At 39.0% G+C, this 26,560-nt stretch overlaps 1 protein-coding gene across 1 annotated transcript in view; it reads right to left on the bottom strand.

Annotated features, from left to right (window-relative positions):
* IARS2 (isoleucyl-tRNA synthetase 2, mitochondrial) overlaps positions 1–24,812 on the bottom strand; it is a 66,361-nt gene extending 41,549 nt beyond the window's left edge. Inside the window, exons 1-8 of the mRNA XM_042975510.1 lie at positions 24,435–24,812; positions 22,820–22,942; positions 4,955–5,114; positions 3,502–3,650; positions 3,370–3,419; positions 3,179–3,288; positions 2,770–2,860; positions 2,091–2,206 (exon numbers count right to left, since the gene is read on the bottom strand). Of these exons, the coding sequence (XP_042831444.1) occupies positions 2,091–2,206; positions 2,770–2,860; positions 3,179–3,288; positions 3,370–3,419; positions 3,502–3,650; positions 4,955–5,114; positions 22,820–22,942; positions 24,435–24,701 (1,066 nt within the window). The 5' untranslated portion in view covers positions 24,702–24,812. The remainder of the gene's footprint in view (positions 1–2,090; positions 2,207–2,769; positions 2,861–3,178; positions 3,289–3,369; positions 3,420–3,501; positions 3,651–4,954; positions 5,115–22,819; positions 22,943–24,434) is intronic.
* Between the last annotated feature and the right edge of the window lie 1,748 nt (positions 24,813–26,560).

The following is a 26,560-nucleotide window of genomic DNA, read 5'->3' as shown; positions in this document are numbered from 1 at the left end:
TAACTTTAACATTTCATAGATAGCCCTGTTGCTGATTTCATTTTGATTATAACAGTATACGAATAAAAAGGCTTTAGAAAAATTAACATTCCCTTATAACTGATGGCAATGAACTCCCTTTTCTGAAAATAAATCACAAGTTCTCCTCACTGTTGGACTTGGATGACTTGGCATTTTATTGCTAGAAAATACTTAAATTACTAGGAAAAACTTGAATACTTCAGGATACATGTTTTCCAAGATAATTCATAATGCTGTCAATGAAGAGAATTGTTAATATTGATTTTTTCACTTTGATTCCTTTCCTTAAGTTAGATTTGCAAGTAAGACAAGTCCCTGTGGCCCTACGTTGTACTTGTCAAGCATTTTTAGGATGGAAATGAAAGGTTTAGGGCAAAGTAAACTTCACCCATTAACCTTCCTTTATCTCCATCCTTAGTGTATCTGCCAGTCAATATTCTCTCTCCCCTCCCAACAAAGATCTTTGGTCAATAAGGAACAATTTATATTTTTCTGTAAAGAAAAGCTATCCTACACAAGTTATTACATTTTAGCTGTTCAACATTCCTCCCACTTTAATAAGTTAATAAGCTATCCGTCATCAGTTTATTTGCCGCAGATGAGAAGTGTACCTACTCCTCTAAAATGTGGTGGCTCAAAACGGCAACCCAATAATTTTCTGATGTAATAATTTGAAACAATTATCCAATCTAACCTGAGTACCTTCAAACACCTCATGGGAATGCCATTCAGCTTCTGCAACAACATCTAACTTTTCAGTGAAATCTGTACTACCTTCTGTGCTTAAAAAAGGGATAGGAGAGGGTTATGGGGTAAAGAATATGCTGGATCCTCTAACTTACGGCACCAACAAGGACCAAATGGTATTAAATACCAAACATTTTGTAGCTTCTTTCCTGCTTTTGACATAAAACCCTCTTATTTTTGTTAAGACCGCTTCAACTTCTAATTGGCCTGCACCTAAAATGATACATTTAGGTCTGTGGCCATACCACCCTGAACACGCCCAATCTCGTCTAAAATGATGCATTTAGAGGGCTTCTTTATTTGACTAGGCAATCTTTCCATTTCGGGGTATCTCTACTCATCCTACTCATGTGATTTTTCTCTTTAAGTAAGAAATTCAAGGAACGCAAAGATGTATCATCCCTAAAGATAAAGGGTAATTTTAAACTTCCCTAGATTTTGGGGTGCCCTGGGTGGCTCAGTTGATTAAGTGTCCAACTTCGGCTCAGGTCAGGATCTCACAGTTCGTGAGTTCAAGCCCTGCATTGGGCTCTGAGCTTTCAGGAGCCTGCTTTGGATTCTGTGTCTCCCTTTTTCTCTGTGCCTCCCCTGCTCACGCTCTGTCTCTCTCTCTCTCAAAAATAAACAAACATTAAAATAAATTAAAATAAATAAATGGACTTCCCTAGATTTTAGTAATTATATTTCAAAATCAATCAATACTTCAGAAGTTACAAATTACAGCTTACTAAGGATTCTTTTGACAGAAGAACAATCTCAGGAATAATTTTCTGAATTTATTAAATTTCCTCATTAAAATCATATACCAAAAAATAAACATATTTAATTCCTTCCCTGTGTCTCTGATTAAATCAGATAACAAGAATTTTTGGTGACTCAATTTTGAGTAAAATTTTATTTTTTTGTTTTTAATTTTTAAGAAATTTTTATTGTAAGTAGGCTCCATGCCCAATGTGGGGCTTGAACTCATGACCCTGAGATCAAGAGTCACATGCTCTACTGACTGAGCCAGGAGGCATCCTTTGAATAAAATTTTAAAAGGATACTTGTACATTCTACATTGTACAAAGGACATTTATCTAATTTTTCTTTAGGTATTTGCCAGATATACTGTTAGTGTTTTTGTTAATGTTCATATTTTCTAGACTCTTATCACATTTAATATATATTTTCCTTCAGTGTAATCAATGTGAAATATATTCTACAAAAACAGAGGCCATATCTGTTTCAATTTAAAATGAGAAATGTTCAGCCAAATACTAAACTCAAATCAAATGGATACTCTGATGACTGTGATGGTCAGAGTATCTATAAATCTTCACCTGAAAATGTTGAAATAACTTCAAGTGTTGTTTCCAAAACAGAAGCAATGGATGTTACTTTATCTGCAGCAAGTATGTACAGGTCCCCAGATTTGGAACATTTCACAACAGCATACCTAAAATAAAATTTTAGGAGAAAATTACTAATAATGAAAAAGAAAAGCCACAGCTAATTTTAAATGTTTTACATCATTTTAGGAAAACTAACTTCAAAATAAAAAAAAAGCACTACTTTCAAAGAACTTCATCCCTTACATTTGTTTTCCAAAAAAGCCACATGTGAGGTCTTAAATGGAATCATCTAAAGCTTAATAAAACCTACATGAACAGGGGCGCCTGGGTGGCTTGGTCGGTTAAGCGTCCGACTTCGGCTCAGGTCATGATCTCACGGTCCGTGAGTTCGAGCCCCGCGTCGGGCTCTGTGCTGACAGCTCAGAGCCTGGAGCCTGCTTCCGATTCTGTGTCTCCCTCTCTCTCTGCCCCTCCCCCATTCATGCTCTGTCTCTCTCTGTCTCAAAAATAAATAAAGGTTAAAAAAAAAAAAACCTATATGAACATAATAACTATGTTATAATTCACCGAATTTTAAGAGAACAATGATAAAATAAATCCAAAATAATGCTAATGATGAAACTGCTCCTATTTGTGGATAGAACAAAAAATATAGAAATAAACTTACTTTGAGTCTGGCATATAACAAACAGCTTGATTGGCAGGAATTGTCCAAGGCTGGGTAGTCCAGACTAAAAAACTAACAGGAGATGAACCATCTGTGAAAACAAAATTTTAATTTTTTTTTTTAATGTTTATTCATTTTTGAGAGAAACAGAACATGAGCGGGGAAGGGGCAGAGAGAGAGGGAGACACAGAATCCAAAGCAGGCTCCAGGCTCTGAACTGTCAGCACAGAGCCTGACGCGGGGCTCTGACGCTTGAACTCACAAACTGTGAGATCATGACCCGAGCTGAAGTTGGACGCTCTACCGACTGAGCCACCCAGGCACCCCTGTGAAAATAAAATTTTAAATATGCTACCAAATGTTACAATTCTGTAACTTGAATAAATTTCAAGCAATGAATAAATCTTACCTATGAGAGATACCAACTTGGGAGAAGGTTTCAAGAGAGGGAATTTTACATATATTGAGCGACTGACATGTTCAGGATTATACTCAAGTTCTGCTTCAGCCAATGCAGTCCTAAGGTTTAAGAATATTACATATAAATATTTGAAGGCCTCACAAAATTCTCCACTTTCACTACCAAAAACACATACATACCTTGATGAAGGAGACCAAAACACAGGTTTGTAAGATCGATAAATCAAGCCCTATGAAAGACAAATACATATGAAAGCTGGAATTTTGTAACACATTATTTAACATACTCAAAGAAAAAAAATACTTCATTACCTTCTCATACATTTGGTAGAAAAGTCTCAACTGTTTGGCCTCATATTTTCCATCAAATGTATAGTAGCAATTATTCCAATCTGCCATTATTCCCCAACGAATAAATGCTGATCTCTGTTTCTCAATTGCTGCTTCAGCAAATGATCTAGCTAAAAAACAAATTTAAGAAAGACAAAAAAAAAAAAAAAAAAAAGCATCTGAAAACCAATAAATTCAAACTCTTTTTTTTTAATGTTTATTTTTTTTGAGAGAGAGAGAGAGAGCGAGTGAGCGAGTGAACAAGCCAGGGAAGGGCTTCCAGTACAAAGCATGATATGGGGTTCAAACTCATGACCGTGAGATCATGACCTGAGCCAGAACCAAGAGTTGGATGCTCAACCAACTGAGCCACCCAGGAGCCCCAATAAATTCAAACTCTTAAAGATGGTTTAGTATGTAGGTCTCTAAAAGCAGGTATTGTACATAGTATACAGTACAAAATGTATATAATAGGGAAATTATTTTGAAAGTTAAAGGTGTCTAGAAGATAACTAAAACAAATTCTAGAATTAATTAGAATTTCAAAACTATTCTTCAGACTTTATACAATGAACTTTACATTTAGAAAAAATAAACTGGAAAAATTATTTTTCGTATTTCTTAATTTGGGAAAAGGTAAGAGTAATTTTTATTTCATTATACACAGAAAAAGTAATCAGTACATCTAGTTTAGGCCATTAACACGAAGATGTTTCACAGTGATGTCAAAAATCTTCACAATCATATCTAAATACATGATAATTTAAGAACAGAAGATTCCTCCCTCACCCAGCTACTAACGGATCAAATAAGAGATTAATTTAAAAAATATATATGCGGGGCGCCTGGGTGGCGCAGTCGGTTAAGCGTCCGACTTCAGCCAGGTCACGATCTTGCGGTCCGTGAGTTCGAGCCCCGCGTCGGGCTCTGGGCTGACGGCTCGGAGCCTGGAGCCTGTTTCCGATTCTGTGTCTCCCTCTCTCTCTGCCCCTCCCCCGTTCATGCTCTGTCTCTCTCTGTCCCAAAAATAAATAAAAAACGTTGAAAAAAAAATTAAAAAAAAATAAAAAATATATATGCATTTTAGAACTGACTTTTAGTCTAGCACCTGAAATAGGTCAACAAACTCCAGCTAGGAAAGTAAATAAAAACACTGACCACAATAATTTCACAAAATATGAACATCAAAAAATTGGAAAATGTACGTGGAAATGCTCAGAAACCTTTCCTCAGTCTCTGAACGTAAGTTCTCACAAAAGTCATTTAAATGAGATCTGAATTTTCTGTAACAAAAACTGGTTTCTAATAGATACCATTATAACCAAAAAAACCAAAACCAAAAAACAACAGAAAGTCTCTTTGATTAAGTCCTGACTTTTCCTAGGGACCAGTGTTTATGAATAACCATTTAAAAAAAGAAATAGGGATTATTTACCTTTTTCTCTAATTTCTACAGCTGAAAGATTCTGAGCTTTTCCACCAAGTTCTGACAATACTTTCATTTCAATGGGTAACCCATGACAATCCCAGCCTGGCACAAAATGTATTTTGGAACCTCTCATCATATGGTATCGATTGGCTATATCCTTCAAAATCTGCAAAGATAAAATGATAATCATCATTCACACATAAAGCACGTGGCCTACCATTACATTACTTTAATGTCATTGTAAAACACTGGGAAAGCCCAATTTTAAAAAGATTTACATAAACAAAATAACCTATTAACTCTGTTAACTCAAGTTCTACATAAACACAAAAGTAACAGATATTTGAAGTTTAAAAGTGCCATTAACTCCAGAAAACAAATCACATAAAAGGTTTCAAAGTGAAAAACATTATGCCCAGAATTATTAATTTGTTTGTCAAGTTGGAATATGCAGAAAAGCAGGCTATACCACCTTCTTAAGAAACAATTTTGACTTCTTAAAAACCAGAGGGTAAAAGTAAGTCAATTATAAATTTGCTTTACTCATACTAAAAACATTAACATGAAAAATCCAATATCATTAATATTCAGCTTAGAAACAGTATATAATCAACGCAGAATTTATAATGCACCCAGAGTATGGAATATCACAGTTAACTCTTTCATCGACAGAACCCTTATTAAAACACTAGACCTTCACTAGGTATAGTTCTATAACTGATTTCTCTTCTTAGTTTATTTTAGATACTAGAGGGCAGCCTTTTAAAACATGTATTACCATTACAAAATGGAAGATCAAAGGCAAAGGATAGATTTGGCTCCAAACTCAATTTCCTTCTTCCCAAAAGGAAATAATGCAGTTGTCCAGAAAATTACTTCCTCCTTTCCACATTTATCAAAATTAGAAAAGATATTACACATTCCTCCCACATCTTCCCCCACTTAAAACTCTAACTCTCAAACTTCTTACCTAGGGGCAAGAGGAAGACCTGTGATCTGGGTGGTTATCACTGGACATAAAAAGTCATCTAATTACATGCACTTAAGATTTGTGTACTTTACAGTAGGTATATTATTTAAATCAACCAATATATAAATAACCCCCTTCCCACTTATTCTTTTTTGAAATTATTTTGATTATCTGTCCCTTCCCAGTAAAATATAAACTCCTTAAAACCCCATCTGTCTTCTTCACCAGTAAACTCCCAGCATTTAGAATGGCGTCTGGCACCATTCTACAAATATTGGTTGAAGAAATATTGGTTGAATGCATGCACATATGCTCTAGACTGTATGTATGTCTTATATAGTAGTCACTAGCCACCAGTGGCTACTGAGCAATTGAAAACATTGCTAGTCCAAATTGAGATGTACTGTAAATATAAAATATATATCAGATTTCAAATAGTACAAAAAAAGAATGTGAAATATCTCAAAACAAGTTTTAGAGAGGCTGTATGTCAAAAGATACCTTAGATATGTTGACCTAAATATAATATTAAAAGAAGGTTCATCTGTTTCTTCTGACTTCTTTTTTATGGGGCTACTAAAAAGTTTTAACTTACCTGTAGAGCTTACATTGTAGCTTGCATCACTTCTAATGAACAGTGCTGTTTTTGATCATATTAACACAATAGAATCATTTGGGCTACTAATTAAGAATGTCCCTATTAAGGAAAGGTCTATGTGAAGCCTGTGGTAAAAGGAACAGCAGGGAGGCAGTAAGAATGTTTTACTAGTTCCTCAGTATCAGATTACGCTCCTCTCCAAACAAGTTCCTCCATTATGTTTAAGAACCTTCGGACCCTTTTGCTCATGATAACCCTGTCCTCATTTTTCCTTTTGTTTTTCATTTTCCTTTCATAATATTCATCTATTCCTTTATTTAATAAACAAAGTTTTGAATGCCTACTATGTGCTAAGAACTGTTCTGGGAACCTAGAGTAGGATAACAAACAGGGTCCTCCCAACGAAGGAAGACAGAAAATAAATACATTCATATTAAGAAAAAAGCAAGGTAAAGGTCAGAAAACAGCATGTGAGGTGGGGGAGGTGGGGGTGGTGGTACTATTTTAAAGGAAGGTCAGTAAAACCTGATGAGATGGCATCTGCACAGAGACATGAAGAAAATGAGAAAGTGAGTCATTTGAGTATCTGGGAAGTGCATTCCATGGCGAGAAAGCCAGCAAGACTACACAGGGTATGTCTGAGCAAAAGCAGGAACTGTTCCTCCTCCAGGTCTTTGACGGAACCTCCAACTACGCGAGGTGGATTTGCATGGTGCCTCAGGTTTTTAGAGAATAACTCCTTCTCTACCCTCAATCCGTGTGGAGCTCACTCGCCTCTATTCCAGCTCCAAGGGTGCACACATAATCCATTGTGGCCTTCAACATATTCTGTCCCCACCTCCAAAATGACTGATTCAGGGATAGACCTGTGCCTCAAATCAGGACAAGGAGATTCAATTCCAGGACTTTTGTAAGAATTACTGGGGAAGAGAAGATAGAAGAATGTAAGCCTATAAATGCTGGGAAATGTGTGGGGTGGAAATGGGGGTATGGGGAGCACCAAAGGGGGATGCCATGCTTAAGAGTGAAACACAGAGAGAAACCAACTCTGATAGTATCTGAGTTCCTGGGTCCGGCCATGAAAGGAGCTAGAACTATCTCTGAACTCTACAATTAAAATACCTAACAAATTCTCTTTTTTGCTTAATCCCGTCAAGAGTTGTCTTTCTATCCCTAAGAACCCAAACAATGTGGAACAACAGAGTTTTGTTTTGTATTTTTGTTATTACAACTTATGATCTTACTGGGGATACTAAAAACAGGAGATTAGACTATCTTTCTTAAATTAAAGTGTCTTAATTCTTCGAGCATATGCAGCAGAAAGTTCCACAAGACAAATGGATAAATAATAAATGGACAAATTTTTAAATATTTAAAACAGAGACAACAACCTAAAAGAAGTAACTTTAAAACAAAGATAATACCTCTTGAAGCTTCTGTGTGATAAACAACAAGACTATATTAAAATAGACAAGTCTAGTCCAGACACCTATTTTATTGATCGGAACCAGATAATGCTGCACTATATTCCTATCTGGGAGAGCAATGTGTTCTTTGACCTTTTTTAAAATTTTGACTATTCAAACACATTGACTTTCCAGCGTTACTTTTTAGCCATTAAGTACATTAAAATTTGTAAAAAATATTTTCTTTGCTGTTTGTGATTATAAGAGTAATACAAGTTCTTTCAAAAAAAAATAGTAATACAGGTTCCTGTTTTAAAAAAAATTTAAGTGGGGGTGACTGGCTAGCTCAGTTAGTAGAGCACACAACTCAATCTCAAGGTCATGACTTCGAGCCTCACGTTGGGCATGGAGCCTACTTAAAAAAAAATGCTATAGAAATAACAAATATTAGGTTTAAATTTTGTGTGTGTGTGTGCAAAATTAGATTCTAATGTAACACTTTTAAAACTTGTTTTACTTCCTTCACATAATAATATTTGTACATCTCTCACGTCAGTACAGAAATATCTACCTGATTCCTTTTAAGATTCCATATACTTCATTACCAAGATTCATTTAATCAAGTCCCATTAAGGACACTCAGTATGGGCTACCAGCGTAATACAGCATTAACACAAGACGGTTAACGTTTTCCTTTTACATATAGCATAGTCACTTTTTCTAACAAAATTTCAACCAACCAAAATGCCATAACAATAGATGGCTCAATAATCAGAACATAGATAGCCCCAAAATATATCTAATTTGTATGATTTAAGAGGGACCACAGAAACATGGCAAGGACATAAATGTACTAGATACATTTCTGATTAGATACATAACTGATTTCCTGTCTGGAAAATAAATCAATTTAGGTCATCCCTACCTCTTGACATCAACCTAAAGAAATTACAAATGGATTAATAGTAATAATAACATTAATAATAAATCAACATGAAAATCCAAACGTATACAAGTAAGAGACAAATTAAAACATTTAGAGATTACATTTGTCTTTCTAATCAGTAATACATACTCAAATTGGCAATAAAATTCAGTGTCAGTGGAGTACAATAAGGCAAGTTTCCTAAGTCGTCTGTAATATAAAAAGTGATATAATCTATTGAAAAGTAATTTACCAGTAGGTATCCAGAAATTCCTGTCTATTAAACTAACTCAAGGAAACAATGTGAATTCTTAAGAAAGTTGTAGGTATAAAAATATTCATTACATCATAATGTTATACAGTCATGAAAACACCTATATAGGATATTATAACAATTTCAAAGTACATTTATGTCAAAAATATCAGGAAAAAAAGGCAAGACAATCTATTCATAAAAATATTATCATTAACTATTTTTTTAAATATTAAAACTAAGGAAATACCTCAAAAAATGTTAAGGGCATTTACATTTGTTTGATAGGATTATGATAATTTTAACTTTCTTTTTTCAACTTTTTTGTATTTGCCAAATCCACATTTATAACCAAAGAAAACAATTAACTTTTAAAAATTTTCAAAATGTACCTCCCACTTCTTAAAAGATGGAGTAAATTCTTCCCAGTAAATAAAAATTTAAAACACTGGACATTATATATAACACAAACAGAAAGGTAAAGAGAAGGCACTAAGGACCTTAAGACCAAGAATGGACACAGTGGTGAGTTTCCAGGGTTTTGATTTGCCTCATATATTCTAGACGTGGACACAAGAGGCCAGCAATCTGGAAATGCCAAAGGCTACAGAAGAAAACCCATCGAAACCTTTTTTCCCCTCTGTCTCCAGCCAAAACACCAGGAAAGGGACAGCCTAACTGCTCTTCTCCAGTCAAGCACCACAAAAAAATCTGTGGCCTCAATTACACTCCTTCAAGCAAAAGCTGAGTAAAGAGCCTAGATTTCCACCTTTGCAAATTTGTCACGAGGCACCCTAAGCCCTCCTCCCCTGTCAGGATGGTGTCAGAGAAAATCAAGTAGCGAGTAGGACCCACACCTCTGCTGGGTAGTAATGAGACCCCGGTCTGCAGCGGCAGTGGAGACCATGTAGGGAGCCTGGACCTCATTCCTACCCAGCACCAACGAGGCACCCCTACCCGTCTCCCACGGGGGTGCTCGAAGGAGGCTTCGTGCAGAGTGGGGATGTTCACCGCTGCCCAGTGGTAACAAGGCCACCTCTTCCTCCCCTGGTATCAGTAGTGGCCATGCGGGGAGCTAGCACTTTCTGGCCAGCAGTGACAGCCGAGGTTTGGGGGGAAGCACAACTTCTACGTGGCGGAGCAGTAAGAAGGAGCACCCCGCCTTCGTGTTAAAAGAGGCTGAGTGGGGAATCTGGACTTCCGTCCCCTCCTTGGAGTAGCCAGACCGCGACCCCCTTCCTCTGCTGGAGAGGTGTCAGTGAGTGAAAGCTGCTAAAACAGAATGTTTAAATAAGATCCCAGGCTCTCAAAATACACAAAATGTCAAGGTTTCAATAAAAATTCACTCATCATACCCACACTAAACATCTGACACTGAAAGAAAAAAGACAGCAGACAACACTGAGATGACAGAGATGTTAGAACAACCTGAAAAAGATTTTAAAGGAACCATGATAAAAATGCTTAAGCAAACAACTGTAAACACAACATGAAAAATATGAAAAAATAAAAAGCCTCAAAGAACGTGTAGAGATAAAGTAAACGGTATTTTTTAAATTGGGATATAACTTAGTATATCAAATGTAAATTTTAAAAGTGAAAAATAACTCAAGTGACAATAACTTCAAAAGTGAAGCAGTAACTGAAATAAAAAGTTCAGCAGATGGGCCTGACTGCAGAACGGAGAGGACAGAGACAGGAACCGCTAAACCACGACTGAATGAGAAACTACTCCCTCTAAAAAGCAGGGTAGAAAAAAAAGGCAGGGAAAAACATGAAAACGAGGGAACTGTGGGACTATCACAAAAGACCTAACACAGGTGTCTCTGTCCTGAAAGGAGACTTTCTCAGCCAGAAATGGAAAACTACATGAAAAAATAATGGCCAGAAACCACATGTTGGTCAGAGACCTAAACCTACGAATTCAAGAAACTAAATGATGTCCAACATGAAAAATCCAAAGAAATCCACACCGAGAGTCATCATTATCATTAAACTTTTGAAAATGAAAATGTCTTTAAAAAAAAAAGAAAAGAAAGAAAATGAAAATGTCTTACAGGAAATCAGAGAGCAGGGGCACCTGGCTGGCTCTGCTGGAAGAGCATGCGATTCTTGATGCCAGGGGCGTGAGTTCAGGCCCCACGGGAAGTGTAGAGATTATTGAAATAAATAAAACTTTTAAAAACAGAGAAAAGGGGACACCTTACTTATATGCAAAAAATAATTTGAATTACAGGAGAATTTTCATCAGAAAATATGAAGATCAGAAGGAAGTTTTTCAAGTGCTAGGGAAAAAAAAGTCTATCTGAAATCGTAGACCCAGCAAAAATATACTTGAAGGACAAAAGGAAAATCAAGCCATTATCAGATAAGGGAAAGCAAAGATGACTGTCGACCAGCAGACCTACCCTAAGGAAAGGCTAAAGGAAAGAGAAAACAATAAAGAAGGAACATGTAAACATCAAGAAGGAAGAGAGAACATAATAAACAAAATATGGGTAAATATACACTTTCTATTTACTCAGTATTCTATTTACTCAAATATTCTAACCAAAGTTTCACAGTCGAAAGAATAACTATCAAACACTGTCTTGTGGGGACTGAAACGTGAGGGATGTGTAAAACAAGTTACAAATACAGGAGGGTAAAGGGACGGAAAGGCATACTAAATAGTCCATGGACCAAAGAAGAATTCTCAAGAGAAATCGCAAAGCACAATGAATTGAATAAAAATGTAAACTAAGTACATGTTAAAATTTGCAGAACACAAGCTACAGAAGTACTGACAGAAATTTACAGCAATAAAATACATGTGTTAGAAAAAGAGGAAAAGTCCAATCAATCATGTAAACTCTCACCTCAAGAAACTACAAACAGAACAAAGGAACCCAGAGCAAGCAGAAGCAGGACAATGATAAAAGGCAGAAATTAGTGAAACTAAAAACAGAAAAACAAGAGAGAAAATTCGGTGAAACAGAGTTTGACCTCGGGTATGACAATGCAAAGAACCACAGGGACACGCTTGGCACTGAATCTGGGGGAGTAATTTTAAAACCCAACCTTTAAAGCTCCTGGAAATGGCCCTACAGGTATGCAACAGATGAAGCAACATCTATACGAGAAACAATTCTGTAAAAATTTGGTAGGAAAAGTGAGAGTCCGTGGCATCCGAACCAAGACCACTCCCTCCCTCCAGCCTGCCAGCTCAGCACAGCAGAGAATCCACTCCGGTCTACTGCTGCCAACAACACAGGGCTCCCTCTCCAGTCCCCTCCCAGCTCCCAGGCTGCAGGGAGGTCTTCCCCAGAGAGGGCAAGCGTTTCTGTCAGCACTTCTGACCCTGCCCCAGCTCCCTGCAGCTGAGGCTCTAAGGTCCAGGCAAGGGCAGTCGAGAGATGGGCCTCCCTCCCTCTACTTGGCCCCCACTCAGGGAACACGCTCTACTCTAGGTGAAAGTCCGCTGGGAAGACTGGGGCTCCAATCCCACTTGTCTAGGCTCATAAGATGGTGGTTCTACAACAGGAAAGGCAGGTCAAGATCGCAGACTACTGACTCTCCCACGAGTGCTCAGCTCCTAAAACGGGGGTGTCTCTCACAGAAAAGTATACAGTTGTCCCCACTCTTGGCTCCAGAGCCCTGGCCGGGAGACTGTCCGTGAGGAGAGGAACAAGCAGTAAAAAAAATGGCTCTTACTCTCTTCCCAGCAACAGAGCACAGAGAAATCCAGGCCTAAGGAGGCTGTCGAAACCAGCGGAGGCAGTGGGGAAAGGCAGTTAGTTGGAAGAAGGTTCACAGATTCAAGATGACACGGGCTAAAATCTAGGTCGGCTAGTTTGCAGGAGAAAACCAGAAGACACAGCTGGGCGGGACCCTCCTGGGATGAGAACAAATGTCAAACACTGACTCCAGGACCTAATACTTCGAAGGATCCCCCAAATTTGATGGATTAGTCTGTAGAACAGATTATGCCCCAGGGCACTTTTGAAAATAAGAGAGAAAACAGGAAATCTTCAGAGTAAAATAGATGGGTTTTGTCAGGGAAAGAGGATGGGCATCCTGCCAAAACCACAGCCAACCCAGGGTGACTGAGCATACCCAAAGCTGTGCCTCCCCGAGAAGCAACATCAGAGGCTTAATGCTGAAGAAAAATAGGAGAGGGTGGAAAGAGACCTCAAAAAAACCAAAAAAAAAAACCAAAAAACCAAAATCCATGCAGTCGCTACACATATAAACAAGAAAGTCATAATAAAAAGCCATGAGGGGGGGAAGGTGTCCAAGAGGTAATTATTAAGATTTATTAAAATATATTATCTAAAATGCCCAGTTTCTAACAAAAAAAATCCCTGCAAGACACATAAATATTTCTCATCACCAGCATCCACCGCTGTGCATATGCACGAGGCTAACCTCTGCAGCTGTACAACTACGTGCCGACAATCAGGGATCCCGTAGCTGCTGGCCCACAGGCACGGAGCCAACCCTGACTCCCGTCACTGGCCTGCATAGCTTTGAGGGCCTGCAGCTAAGCTCCCGTAGTCACACAAATGCATGCTGACAGCCAAGGCCCCCACAATTGCTTATGGGTCTGGCTTGGCCCTGATTCATTTCACTGACCTGCATGCCACCAGCCCCAGCGTCCATGACCACCCTCCATTACCGTGCATAGGCTGTGGCTAGCCACAGCAGTCACAGGAGTCCAAACCAACAGCCAGGGTCCCTGAGCTGACTATCTGACCAACGGTGGCCCCGGACACTGCTCCTGGCTCTGACCCTCCCCATTGCCTGTGTCTGCGGCTGGCCCCTACCATCACATTGGCTCCCACGGCAAGGCATCAGGCCACCACCACCACCTGCCCTGGTCCTTAGCCATTGGACCTGAAGGCACTGCTGAGGACCCCAGCAGCCCATACGCCCATGGTGGACCATTCACAGATCTAATCAACGATCACACCATTGTTGATGTCGTGCTCCCAACTGCCTGAGCGGACAAGATACTACACCAGCCCCATCCCTAACCTAGAATTGCCAGGGGGAGGAAAAAAAGTCAATCGAAAATCCTAGATGCAGCAATCCCAGTTACACCCTGCACCACAGCACACTCCAGCGTGCCCCCATCTATATGTGAGTTCTTTCCATAAAGTCTCGAAGAGGTGATTGCTTCTTCAAATGCATAGTCATCTACACAAGGCTGCAGGAATCATGAAGAATCAAAGAAACACGATACTGCCAAAGGAACAAAGTAAACTTCTAATAAAACACACACACACACACACACACACAAATTAAGATCCATAAAATGCCTGACAAACATTTCAAAATAACTGTCCTAAAGATGCTCCAAGAGCAACAAGAGATCAGACATGTACAATTTAACAAAATCGGAAAAATAATATGAGAGTAAAATTAAAAGTTCAATCCAAGATAAAAAACAATGATGAACCAACAATACATTTGGGGGCTGGAGAATACAGTGACTAAACTGAAGAATTCAATGGAGAGCTTCAACAGCCCACATGACCCATCAGAAGAAAAGAATCAGTGAAATCAAAGACAGATCATTTGAAATTATCCAGTCAAAGGTACAAAAGATACAAGAATGAAAAGGAATAAAGAAAGCCTACAGAACTAGTCTGAAACTACTTTTTAAAAAATATATGTTTTATGAGAATCCCAGAAGGAAAAGAGAGGGGGAAAAGGGTCAGAAAACTCAAAGAAACTATAGCTGAGAATTTCCTAAATCTGGGGAGATACATGGACATCCAAGTTCACTAAGCTCATACATTCCCAAACAAACGCAACCCAAAGAGATTTCTGAAAGACACATTATAATAAAACTGTCAAAAATCAAAGACAAAGCAAGAACCTTGAGAGCTGCAAAGGAAAAAAGCTTGTCAATTTTAAGAGATTCCCCCACACCCTCCCATGAGGCTATCAGATTTCTCTATAGAACCCTTGCACACCCAGAGTGGAATGACGCATTCAAAATGCTGTAAATAAACTTCCAACCAAGAACACTTGATCCAGCAGAGCTGTCCTTGAGAAATGAAGGAGAGAGACCTTCCCAGACAAAGTCACCACCACTAGACCTGCCATATAAGTCAAAATTTCAGAAATTCTTAAAGGAGCTCTTCAAGCTGCAATAAAAGGATGCGATTTACTACCAGAGCACATGAAAATAATCAAGGTGAGTCTATAGTCAGATTCAACATACCCCAATAGTGTAATATGTTGGTGCGTTTATGGTGTAACTCTAATATAAAGACCAAAGGACAGAAGAATTGAAGATAACTACAGTGGGGAGCGCAGCTGGCTCAGTCAGTTAAAGCTTCTGACTCCTGATCTCGGCTCGGGTCATGATCTCACGGTTTGTGAATGTGAGGCCGGCATGGGCTCTGTACTGATGGCACAGAGCCTGCTTGGGATTCTGTCTCTCCTTTTCTCTGCCCCTCTCCACTTCACACACACGTGCTCTCTCTTTCCCTCTCTCTCAAAATAAATAAATAAACTTATTGGTGGACATTGAATTTGCTTCCAGTTAAAAAAAAAAAAAAGATAACTATAGCAACAATAACTGGCTAGTATATACACTGTATAAAAAGATGTAAATTATGACATCAAAAACATAAAATGTGTTAGAGGCAGTAAAAGGATAGAGTTTTTGCATGTGACTGAAGTTAAGCTGCTATCAGCTTAGAGGACTGTTATATTTTATGTAAGCCTCATGGTAACCACAAAGTAAAAACCTTCAGGAAATGTATAAAAGAAAAAGAGAAGCAAATCAAAGCATACCACTATGAAAAAAATCATCAATTCACAAAGGAAGACAGAGAGGAACAAACAGAAAACAGTATATTGGGATGAGTAAGTCCTTGCCTATCGATGATTACTTTAAATGTACATGGATTACATCACCCATCAATAGATGTGGGGTGGCTGAATGGATGAGAAAACAAAACCCAACTGTGCTCCTATAAGAGACTCACGTGTAAGCTGTAAGGACACATGTAGGGATTAGGTGAAGGGACGGAAAAAGATTCCACAAAAATGGAAACCCAAAGAGAAATATTAGACAAAACAGATTTTAAGCCAAAAACTGTTAACGAGATGTGGTCATCATAATGATAAAGGAGTCAATTCACCAGGAGGATATGACAGTCTTAAAAACTTATGCATCCAACATCAGAGCACCTGAATACATTAACTAACTACTAACAGATCTGAGGGAAAAAAAAAAAAGACAAGAACACAATAATAGTAGAGGACTTCAATACCCCGTTTTCAACAATGAATAGGTCAAGTCATACAGACAGAACATCAGTAAAGACACATTGGACTTGAACTATACTTTAAATCAAATGGACCTAACAGATAAACACTGAACATTCCATCTAATAGCAGCAGAAGAGCACCAGAGCACCATCCAGGATGGACCATATATTAGGCTATAAAACAAGCCTTAACAATGTAGAAAGATTAAGATCCCATCAAGTATCTTTTCATACCAAAATGGTATAAAGTTAGAAATCAATAATAGGAAAAAACTGGAAAATTCACAAATATGTGGAAAATAATCAACACATTTCTGAAAAACCAATGGGTCAAATAAGAAATCAAGGGGTGCCTGGGTGGCTCAGTCGGTTAAGCATCCGACTTCAGCTCAGGTCATGATCTTGCGGTCCGTGAGTTCGAGCCCCGCGTCAGGCTCTGTGCTGACAGCTCAGAGCCTGGAGCCTGTTTCCCATTCTGTGTCTCCCTCTCTCTCTGACCCTCCCCCGTTCATGCTGTCTCTCCCTGTCTCAAAAATAAATAAATATTTTTTTAAAAAAATTTAAAAAAGAAGTCCAAAATATATTGAAGCAAACAAATATGGAAACACAACATACCAAACAAACCTTAGGGAATGGAGCAAAAGCAGTTCTTAGAGGAAAGTTTATAGCAATAACTGCTTACCTTAAAAAGCAAGAAAGAGGGGGACATGGGTGGCTCAGTTGGTTAAGTGTCCAACTCTTCATTTCGGCCCAGGTCACGATCTTCCAGTTCATTAGTTTGAGCCCTACATCTGGCTCTACGCTGACAGCACGGAGGCTGCTTGGGATTCTCTTTTTCCCTCTCTCTGCCCCTCCCCACCTCAAAATAAATAAACTCAAAAAAAAGAAAAAAAGCAAGAGGGGCGCCTGTGTGGCTCAGTTAAGCATCTGACTTCAGCTCAGGTCATCATCTCGCATTCGTGGGTTTAAGCCCCATGTCAGGCTCTGTGCGGACACCACAGAGCCTAGAGTCTGCTTTGGATTCTGGGTCTCCCTCTCTCTCTGCCCCTCCCCTGCTCATGCTCTGTTCTCACTCTCTCAAAAATAAACATTAAAAAAAAATTTTTTTTTAAATAAAAAGGCAAGAAAGATCCCAGACTATGCAAGTTTATAGCTCAAGGAACTAGAAAAGAACTAAGCCCAAAATTAGCAGAAGGAAGTAAAATGACAAAGATCAGAACAGAAATAAATGAAATAGAAAACAGGAAAACAACAGGAAAGATCAACAAAACTTAGGGTGTGTTTGTTTTTTTTTTTTTGAAAAGATAAAATTGACAAATTGTTAGCTAGACTTACTGAGAAGAGAAAAAATTCAAATAAGTACAATTATAAATGAAAAAGGAGGTATTACAACTCATACATGAAAAAGACAAAGAACCGTAAGAGATTACTATTAACAATTATATGCCAAGAAATTGAATAGCTCAGAGGAAACGGGTAAATTCCTAGAAACATCCAGCCAACCAGGGCTGAATCATGAAAAAATAGAAAATCTGAAGAGACCAGTAACAAGTAGGGAGATCAAATCAGTAACTAAATACCTCCCAACAAAGAAAAGCCCAAGACCATATAGCTCCACTTGTGAATTCTACCAAATATTTATAGAAGAATGAATGCCAAACCTTTTCAAACTCATCCAAAAAAATGAGGCCAGCATTACCTGATACCAATGTCAGATAAGGGCACTATAAAAAACTATAGTTCAAAATCCCTGATGAATATAGATGCAAAAGTTCTCAACAAAATGCTATCAAACCAAATTTAACAGTACTTTAAAAGGATGATACACCATGAGCAAATGAGATTTATCCCTGGGATTCAAAGATGAACATACACCCAAAAATGATACAAAAAGTTAATTGACGGAAAGATAGAAATCATAGCATTATCTCAATAGAAGCAGAAAAAGCATGTGGCAGAATTCAACATCCTTCCCTGATAAAAACTCTTGACAAAGTGGGTACAGGAGGAACGTACCTCAACATAATAAATACCAGTGGCACCTGGGCGGCTCAGTTGGTTAAGCGTCCAACTTCGGCTCAGGTCATGATCTTGCAGTTCATGAGTTCGAGCCCCATGTCAGGCTCTGTGCTGACAGCTCAGAGCTCGGAGCCTACTTTAGATTCTGTGTCTCCCTCTCTCTCCGCCCTTCCCCTGCTTACGCATGCTCGCGCTCTCTCTCTCTCTCAAAAATAAAAACATTAAAAAAAAAAACATAAAGACCATATATGATAAGCCCACAGATACCATCATATTCAACAGTGAGAAGTTGAAAGCTTTTCCTCTAAGATCACAAATAATACAAGGGTGCCCTCTCTCACCACTCCTATTCAATATAGTATTGAAGGTCTTGCCAGAGAACATAGGCAAAAAGAAAAAAGAAAAAGAAAAGACATCATCCAAACGAAAGGAAGCAGTTAAAATTATGTTTGTAGATGACATGATCTTATACACAGAAAATCCTAAACACTCAATCAGAAGCTATTAGAATAAATTCATTAAAGTTTCAGGACACAAAATCAACATACAGAAAGGAGTAATATTTCTATACACTAACAATGAATTGTTAAAAAAAGAAAAGGAGGAAAACAATCCCATCACATTTATAATAGTGCCATAAAAACCACAACAAATAAATTTAACCAAGGGGCTGAAATATCTGTATATACACTAAAAACATTTTAACAATAAAATGTCCATACTACAAAGATTCAATGCAATCCCTGTCAAAATTCCAGTGAATTTTTTACAGAAATAGAAAAACAATCCTAACATTTGTAATAAATTACAAAACACTCCAAATAGCCAAAGAAAATTTGAGAAAGAACAAAGCCGGAAGCATCACACTTCCTGACTTCAAACTATATTACAGAGCTTTGGTAATCAAAACAGTATGGTATTGGCAGAAAAACAAAACAAAAACCTAGATCGATGGAACTGAATTAAGAGTCTAGAAATAAGTCCTTGTCAATTAATATCTGACAAGAGAAACAAGAAAACTCAATGGGGATAAATGATGCTGGGAAAACTGTATATTCACATGCAGAAGAATGAAAATGGGCCTCTACCTTACACCACTCACAAAACTTAACTGAAATGGATTAAGAACTTAATTATAAGATCTGAAACTGTGAACTACTAGAAGAAAATATATGAAAAAGCTCCTTTACTTAGCAATGATTTTTGTTACACAAACAATAAATGCAAAAATTAAAAAAAAATGCGACTGTCACCAAACTAAAAAGCTTATTCCTCACTGCAAAAACCAAAAAAAAGAAACCATCAACAAAATGAAAAGCAACCCTAAGGAATAGGAGAAACTATTTGGGGATCATCTATCTGATAAGGGTTTAAGATCCAAAATATAAGGAACTCATGCAAATCAAAGGCAAAACAATCAAAACAACAAAAAAAAATCTGATTTAAAAATGGACAAAGGACCCAAACGTTTTTCCAAAGAGGAGATACAAATGACAAACAAGTACATGGAAAGTCGCTGCAAGTATCTAATCATCTGGAATATCAAAACCACAATGAGGTATCACTTCAGCCTTGTTAGGATGGCTGTTATCAAAAAGATAAAAGATAACAAGTGTTGGTGAGGGTGTGGGGAAATGGGAACCCCTGTGCACTGATGGTTCAAATGTGAATTAGTGCAGCTGCTATGGAAACAAGCATGGAGGTTCCTCAATACACTGCAAATAGAACTGGCATATGATCCAGAAAAGATCCAGCAATTCCACTTAGTGGGTATATATCCAAAGGGAACAAAATCACTATCTGGAAGAGAGATCTGCGCACCTGGGTTCACTGTAGCATTGTTTACAACAGTCAAGACGTGGAAACAACCGAAGTGCCCATCAATGGATGAATGGATAAGAAGCTGTGGTGGACATATATAATGGAATACTATCTAGCCATGAAAAAGAAGGAAATCATGCTATTTGCAACATGGATGGACCTTGAGGGCATTATCCTAAGTGAAATAAGTTAGAGAAAGGCAAATACAGATGATCTCACTTATATATGCAATCTTAAGAAAACTGAAGTCATAAAATGTTTCTAATTTTGATGAAGTCTATTTTATCATTTTTCCTTTTTTAAATCATTTTTTTTAATAACACAGAGAAAAGTTTGATAGTTGCCAGAGGCAGGGGTTGGGTGGGGGAAAATGAATGAAGGTGGTCAATATATACAAACTTCAAGTTATAAGGTTAATAAATTCTGTGGATAGAATGTACAGAATGGTGACTATAGTTAACAATACTGTAATGTATATTTGAAAGTTGCTAAGACAGTCAGTGGTAAAAGTTCTCATCACAAGAAAATCAAAATTTGTAACCGTGTGCCAAGATGCATGTTAACTAACTGTGGTATTCATTCAGCAATACATACATACATCAAACCATTATGTTGTATACCTTAAACTAATACAGTGTTATATGTCTCTTACACCTCAATAAAATGGTGGGGAGGGGGGTTAAAATTAGTGCTCTCAAAAAACTGCATACCGTTTACTATCCACCTCGCACAATTGACCTGACAGTACCTGCTAGTACTCTCAAAACTCAGCTTACCTTCTCTGATACTGCAGTCAAAAAATTATCCTAAAACCTATATGGAAAGGCAAAGGAGCTGAAATTAACACAATTTTGAAAAACAGTAAAATGGGAACATAGAGACTACCCAATTTGAAGACTTATTCTATAGCTAGAGTCACCAAAACTGTGGTATTACGAGGACAGACAAATAGATTAATGGAACAAAATAGAGAATCTAAAAATGGAGAATCATTTGCCAAACTGATTTTTTGACAGTGGTACAAAAGCAACTCATTAGGGAAAAGAGTGCCAAGAAACGGTGACAGACATCAATAGGGAAAAAAACAACCCTCAGTGTAAGTCTCACGTCTTATATAAAAGTTAATGCAAAATGTATCACGGACTTAAATGTAAAATGTAAAAGTTTTCGAAAAAATATGGGAGAAAATCTTCAGGATGGAAGGCCTGGGAAACAGTTCTTAGACATGACACTACAAGCATGATTCATAAAAGGAAAAACTGATAAAGTGAACTTCATCATCAACATTAATAACTTCTAGGGGGCACCTGGCTGGCTCATTCAGAACAACATGTGACTCTTGATCTCCGGGGTCATGAGTTCGAGCCCCACATTCGGGGTAGAGATTACTTAGAAAAAATTAAGAACACTTGCTCTTCAATATACCTTGAAAAGACAAGCTACAGACTGGAAGAAATAGTTGCAAACCACATATCTGACAAGGTTTAATACCTAGGCTATACACATAAAGAACTCTCAAAACACAACAGTAAGATAAATAAACAGTCCAAGTAGAAAATGGACATGATCGGGGCGCCTGGGTGGCTCAGTCGGTTAGACGTCCGACTTCGGCCCAGGTCACGATCTCACGGTCCGTGAGTTCGAGCCCCGCGTCGGGCTCTGGGCTGATGGCTCAGAGCCTGGAGCCTGCTTCTGATTCTGTGTCTCCCTCTCTCTCTGCCCCTCCCCCGTTCATGCTCTGTCTCACTCTGTCTCAAAAATAAATAAACGTTAAAAAAAAATAATAATAAAATAAAAAAATAAATAAACGTTAAAAAAAAATTTAAAAAAAAAAAAAAAGAAAAAAAGAAAATGGACATGATCAAGGTGCCGGCAGACTCAGTCTGGTGAGGGCTGCTTTCTGGTTCACAGACCAATATCATTTTGCCGTACCCTCACAGGGCTAAGAGAGACAAGGAAGCTCTCTGAGGTTGTTTTTTTTTTTTTTGTAAGGGCACTAATCTCACTGATAAGGGCTCTACCCTCATGATTTAGTCATCTCCCTAAGGCCCCACCTCCAAGTACCATCACATTAGAGATTATTAGGTTTCAACATATAAATAGCGGGAGGAGAAGAACAAGTATTCCGTCTACAGCAACTATCTAACATTTATATATTTTACTTCTTTGTGTTACTATGTCTTTTTCATTAGAGCATAAGCTCTGTAAAGACAAGATTTATCTTTATTTTGTTCACTGCTATTACCTGAGTCCAGAAAAATGCCTGGCACATAGTAGGTGCTGAATAATTATTTACTGAATAAAATATCTACTAATCTAAAATAACAATAAGCTCAAAGCAAATACCAGGGATGTTATTTTCCATACAGCACTAAAACTATTGCTGCTTTCTATTAAGACAATTTAGTTTTATGGAAACGAATTTGACAATAAATTTCATATAATAAAAAATTAAAAAAACAAAACAAAACATGTTTTTCACCAAAAAAAAAAGACAATTTAGTTTTATGCATCAATGCAAATTTACTTGTCATAAAAGCAAACTACACTTTGTAAAGTGTACTTACATAAAGGTTTTTCCCTCAGGTCTTATAACTTAAATTACAATTACCTTATTTAAAGCGTGTCCAACATGTGGGTCACCATTTGCATAAGGAGGTCCATCATGAAGACAAAATTCTGTCTTTACTTTTCTTTCTCTTTGCCATGAATAAAGTTCTGAAAATCCACATTTCTGTTTAAAAAGAACCATAATATCTGAACATCACCCAAGTACATACTCCTGCATCTTACCGTAAGTAACAGCCAGCATTTGCTTATTTCTTATCCCATGCCAATGTATTCAACTCTAAAGCTGATGGTGAAGTTTCTGAAATGCACATCTGAGTCCTCATCTTTTAAAACTTTTTAATAGTTTCCCTATAGGCTTCACATTGAGGTCTGAGCTCTTTATACTGTAAACAGGGCCCTGCTGAGGAGCACCAAATTCTGGCCAGTCTCTCGGCACTCTCCACCCTTCACGCCTCAGTCCAGCCATGCTGAAGGGCCTGTACACTACCCACCCCCCCACACCCACACACTCTTATCCTTGCTCTCCTTTGGCCTCAATACCTGCTACTGTCAGAATCCCAACAACACTCACTGCAGCCCTACCCCCCTTCTCTCACCTACTGTGTACCCTTGGCCCAGTCATTTTGCCCTTATGGGCATCCGTGTTCCCTCTTTTGAAAAAATGTTAACAACAACCAATTCACAGAGCTGGTGTGAAAATTACACGAGAAAACATCTGAAATTGTCACAGTTCCTGGCATAACAACAGTATTGAATAAGACACTTTAAAAAAGTAGATGGCAGGGCAGCTGGGTGGCTCAGTCGGTTAAGCATCAGACCCCTGGGGGTCTCGGCTCAGGTTATGATCTCATGGTTTGTGAGATCAAGCCCCACACGGGGCTCTGTGCTGACAGTGCTGAGCCTGCTTGGGATTCTCTCTCTCCCTCTGCACCTCCCCTGATCCTGCTCACTCACTCTCTCTCTCTCTCAAAATAAATAAACTTAAAAAAAAAAAAAAAAGTAGATGGCCAAAACAGGTTTATGAGTCTAGAAGTCTGATAACTGCCATAAAAATATCTAGGCTAAGCAAATTTACTTAACCAATATATGCTAAATACGGAGAATTTTTAAAACTCTGGAAGTACAGAAACTGAGAAGTGAATTTTCTCTTAGAAAACTCAGTCTAACACAGGAGAAAGGTGCAGTTTAGGAAGGGGACTCTGAGGAAGTAAGTACAGCTACTCTGTTCTGCAAACAAGTCAGAATTCCAACTAGGCGCCCAACGACACCACAAAAGTAAGCTTCAACTTTCCCACATAATCGAAAATTTTATTTACAAGTGTCCATGTTAATTTACTTTTCACAAACCACTGGAAAAGTGTCCAAATTCGACTTGTTTTTGCCTAAAAAATGGCACTTACATTCAGCGCTGCTATGCGAGCATCCCTCTTTAATAATATTCTGCTCTGGAACCTGCTTCAACTGAGGGATTCACCTAGAGGTTTTCCAGCAAGAAACCCTGTTGGGAGACCCACTCGTCCGGTCACAACGTCGCCGCCCAAAGGAGTCTAGAACCCGCGGCCCTACCTGCCGGGGTGTGTGGGTCACCCGGAGCGGCTGCCGGCGAGGGCCCAGCTCCCCTCCGCCCCCAGGCCGGCCCGGGCCTCCCTGCCCACCTGCTGGATCTCCAGCTCCGTGTTGGGCTGCTGGCGGCCCAGCAGCTTCATGGGGAAGCTGGTCTGCGGCAGCAGCACTGTGTCCCGATATCTGCCATTACTCGAGTTCTGCAGCTGGTTACTGGTCCCGGTGACTGACCGCACCAAAAGCCTCCTCGTCGTCCCTCGCCATCCCGGGTGACAACGAAGATGGGGCGGCACCCACAGATTTCGGGCCGTGGCCAGAGCCGCCGCCCCCGGCCCGCGCGGGTGCAGCCCCCAACGCATGGCGGGCTAACCCCGACCTCCCGGTGAGCGCCAGGTCCTCCGCGGGAGGATCCCGCCCGGGGTCTGGAAAACACGGACCCCAGGGAACCTCCACAAGCTCTACCGGAGTGCGCACGCGCGCGGGGCACGGAAGAGGCCGGGAGCAGGTCCCTCCCGGGGGCGGAGAGAATCAAGCCATCTCGGGTCTTGGCGGCAACCCCGGCGGGGGGCGGGGCTAACTCTGAGGGGCGGGGCAAGGTGTGGCGTGCCTGAAGGGGCTCAGATTTCAATCACACTGCCCCGTTTAGATAATTTTTATTTAACGCAGTATATCCAAGATATTATTACTTCAACATGTAATTAACATAAAATTATACAGAAGATATTACATTCTTTATCTTCATACTGAATCTTCAAAATTGGGTATGTATTTTACACATATAGCATATCTCAGCTTGGGCTAGTGATTTGCCCAGCGCTCAACAACATAGGGAGCTAATGGCTACTTTAGTGGGCAACGCCTCCTTAGCTGAGTGCACAGTTCGGGACCAATATTATAAACCAACCTAATTATGTTACTTTCAGGTCCTCTATTATCCCTGTTATGTCCCACTCCTACAGAATAGTAGTGTGTAGGACTTCAGCTCTGGTTTCGGAAAGAAACCCACTTTTTTCTTAATGTTTATTTTTTTAGAGAGAAAGAGAGATAGCGAGCAGGGGAGGAGCAGAGAGAGAATGGGACAGAGGATCCACAGCAGGCTCTGCACTGACAGCAGAGAGCCGATACTGGGCTAGAACCCATGAACCATCAGATCATGACCTGAGCCCAAGTTGGACGCTCAACTGACTGAGCCACCCAGGTGCCCCAGAAACCCACTATTCTACCGCGTTTTTGTAAAGTTTGTGTTAGGTCACTTCAGTTTTGCGCGCACACACACACACACACACACACACACACAAAGGTGGGTGGGGAATAGCATGCATCTGCTGCATTAGTACCTGTTTTCACTAACCGAAAGAAAACTGAAAAGGATTTTTGCTCTTAGGAAAACAAGTGAAAATAGCATCAAGTATTTGTTTTGCAGCAAGCATACACCCAAGCAACCAGAGTGGCCCCCCACCAAGCTCCTGCCCTGGGAACTACACACAGCGGCTAACCCTTTGAACTGTGTGTATGAGCATCTGTGCTCTATCTCCCTTTATTCTGTGCATCTGTTAGCAACATGTGTCCTAAGGTATCAGAAAAGCTTAAGAAAGGTTATTTTTGGGTGACTTGGAATGCTAAAGACATTTTTCCATATAAATTAATGGTAATTGTTTCTTTGCTTTACTCCATTTAGGCTTACGAAAGGTTTCATAGGAACACTCTACTTTCAGAGGGAAACCTGTATTCGGTTGTCCAGGTCATAGTAGTTCACAGTTGTTACTTTTTCGTTGTAGAGTATATCTCTTCCTATTCATAAGAGACAACATCTAGAAGATTTGGCTTAAATAAATAAAAAGACTGATTTTCTACAAAAAGAAAAAGAAAATTTTATACGGAAAAACATGCCACAAAGTAAGAAGGCAAGTGGCAAATAGTAAGCATTCGGTGTCAGCTTTTCACCTTTTGTCATGCTTTTTGAAAGTTTGTGTTAGGCCGCTTCAATTTCACACACACACACACACACACACACACACACACACACACAGTGAAAACGGCATTCATTACCTACATTAGTACTTGTTTTCACTAATTGAAACAGGTCAGCTCCTTACCTCTATTAACTCATTTAATCATTAAACCCTATAAAGTGAAGAGATAACATGCCAAAACAACCCTATGAGGTGAGGTAGGTACTATGGTTATTGCCATTTTACAGTCAAGGAAACTGAGGCAC

This window comes from Panthera tigris, chromosome F3 (genome assembly GCF_018350195.1).
Source record: "Panthera tigris isolate Pti1 chromosome F3, P.tigris_Pti1_mat1.1, whole genome shotgun sequence".
NCBI lineage: Eukaryota > Metazoa > Chordata > Mammalia > Carnivora > Felidae > Panthera > Panthera tigris.
This window is presented reverse-complemented; position numbering and strand designations above follow the sequence as displayed.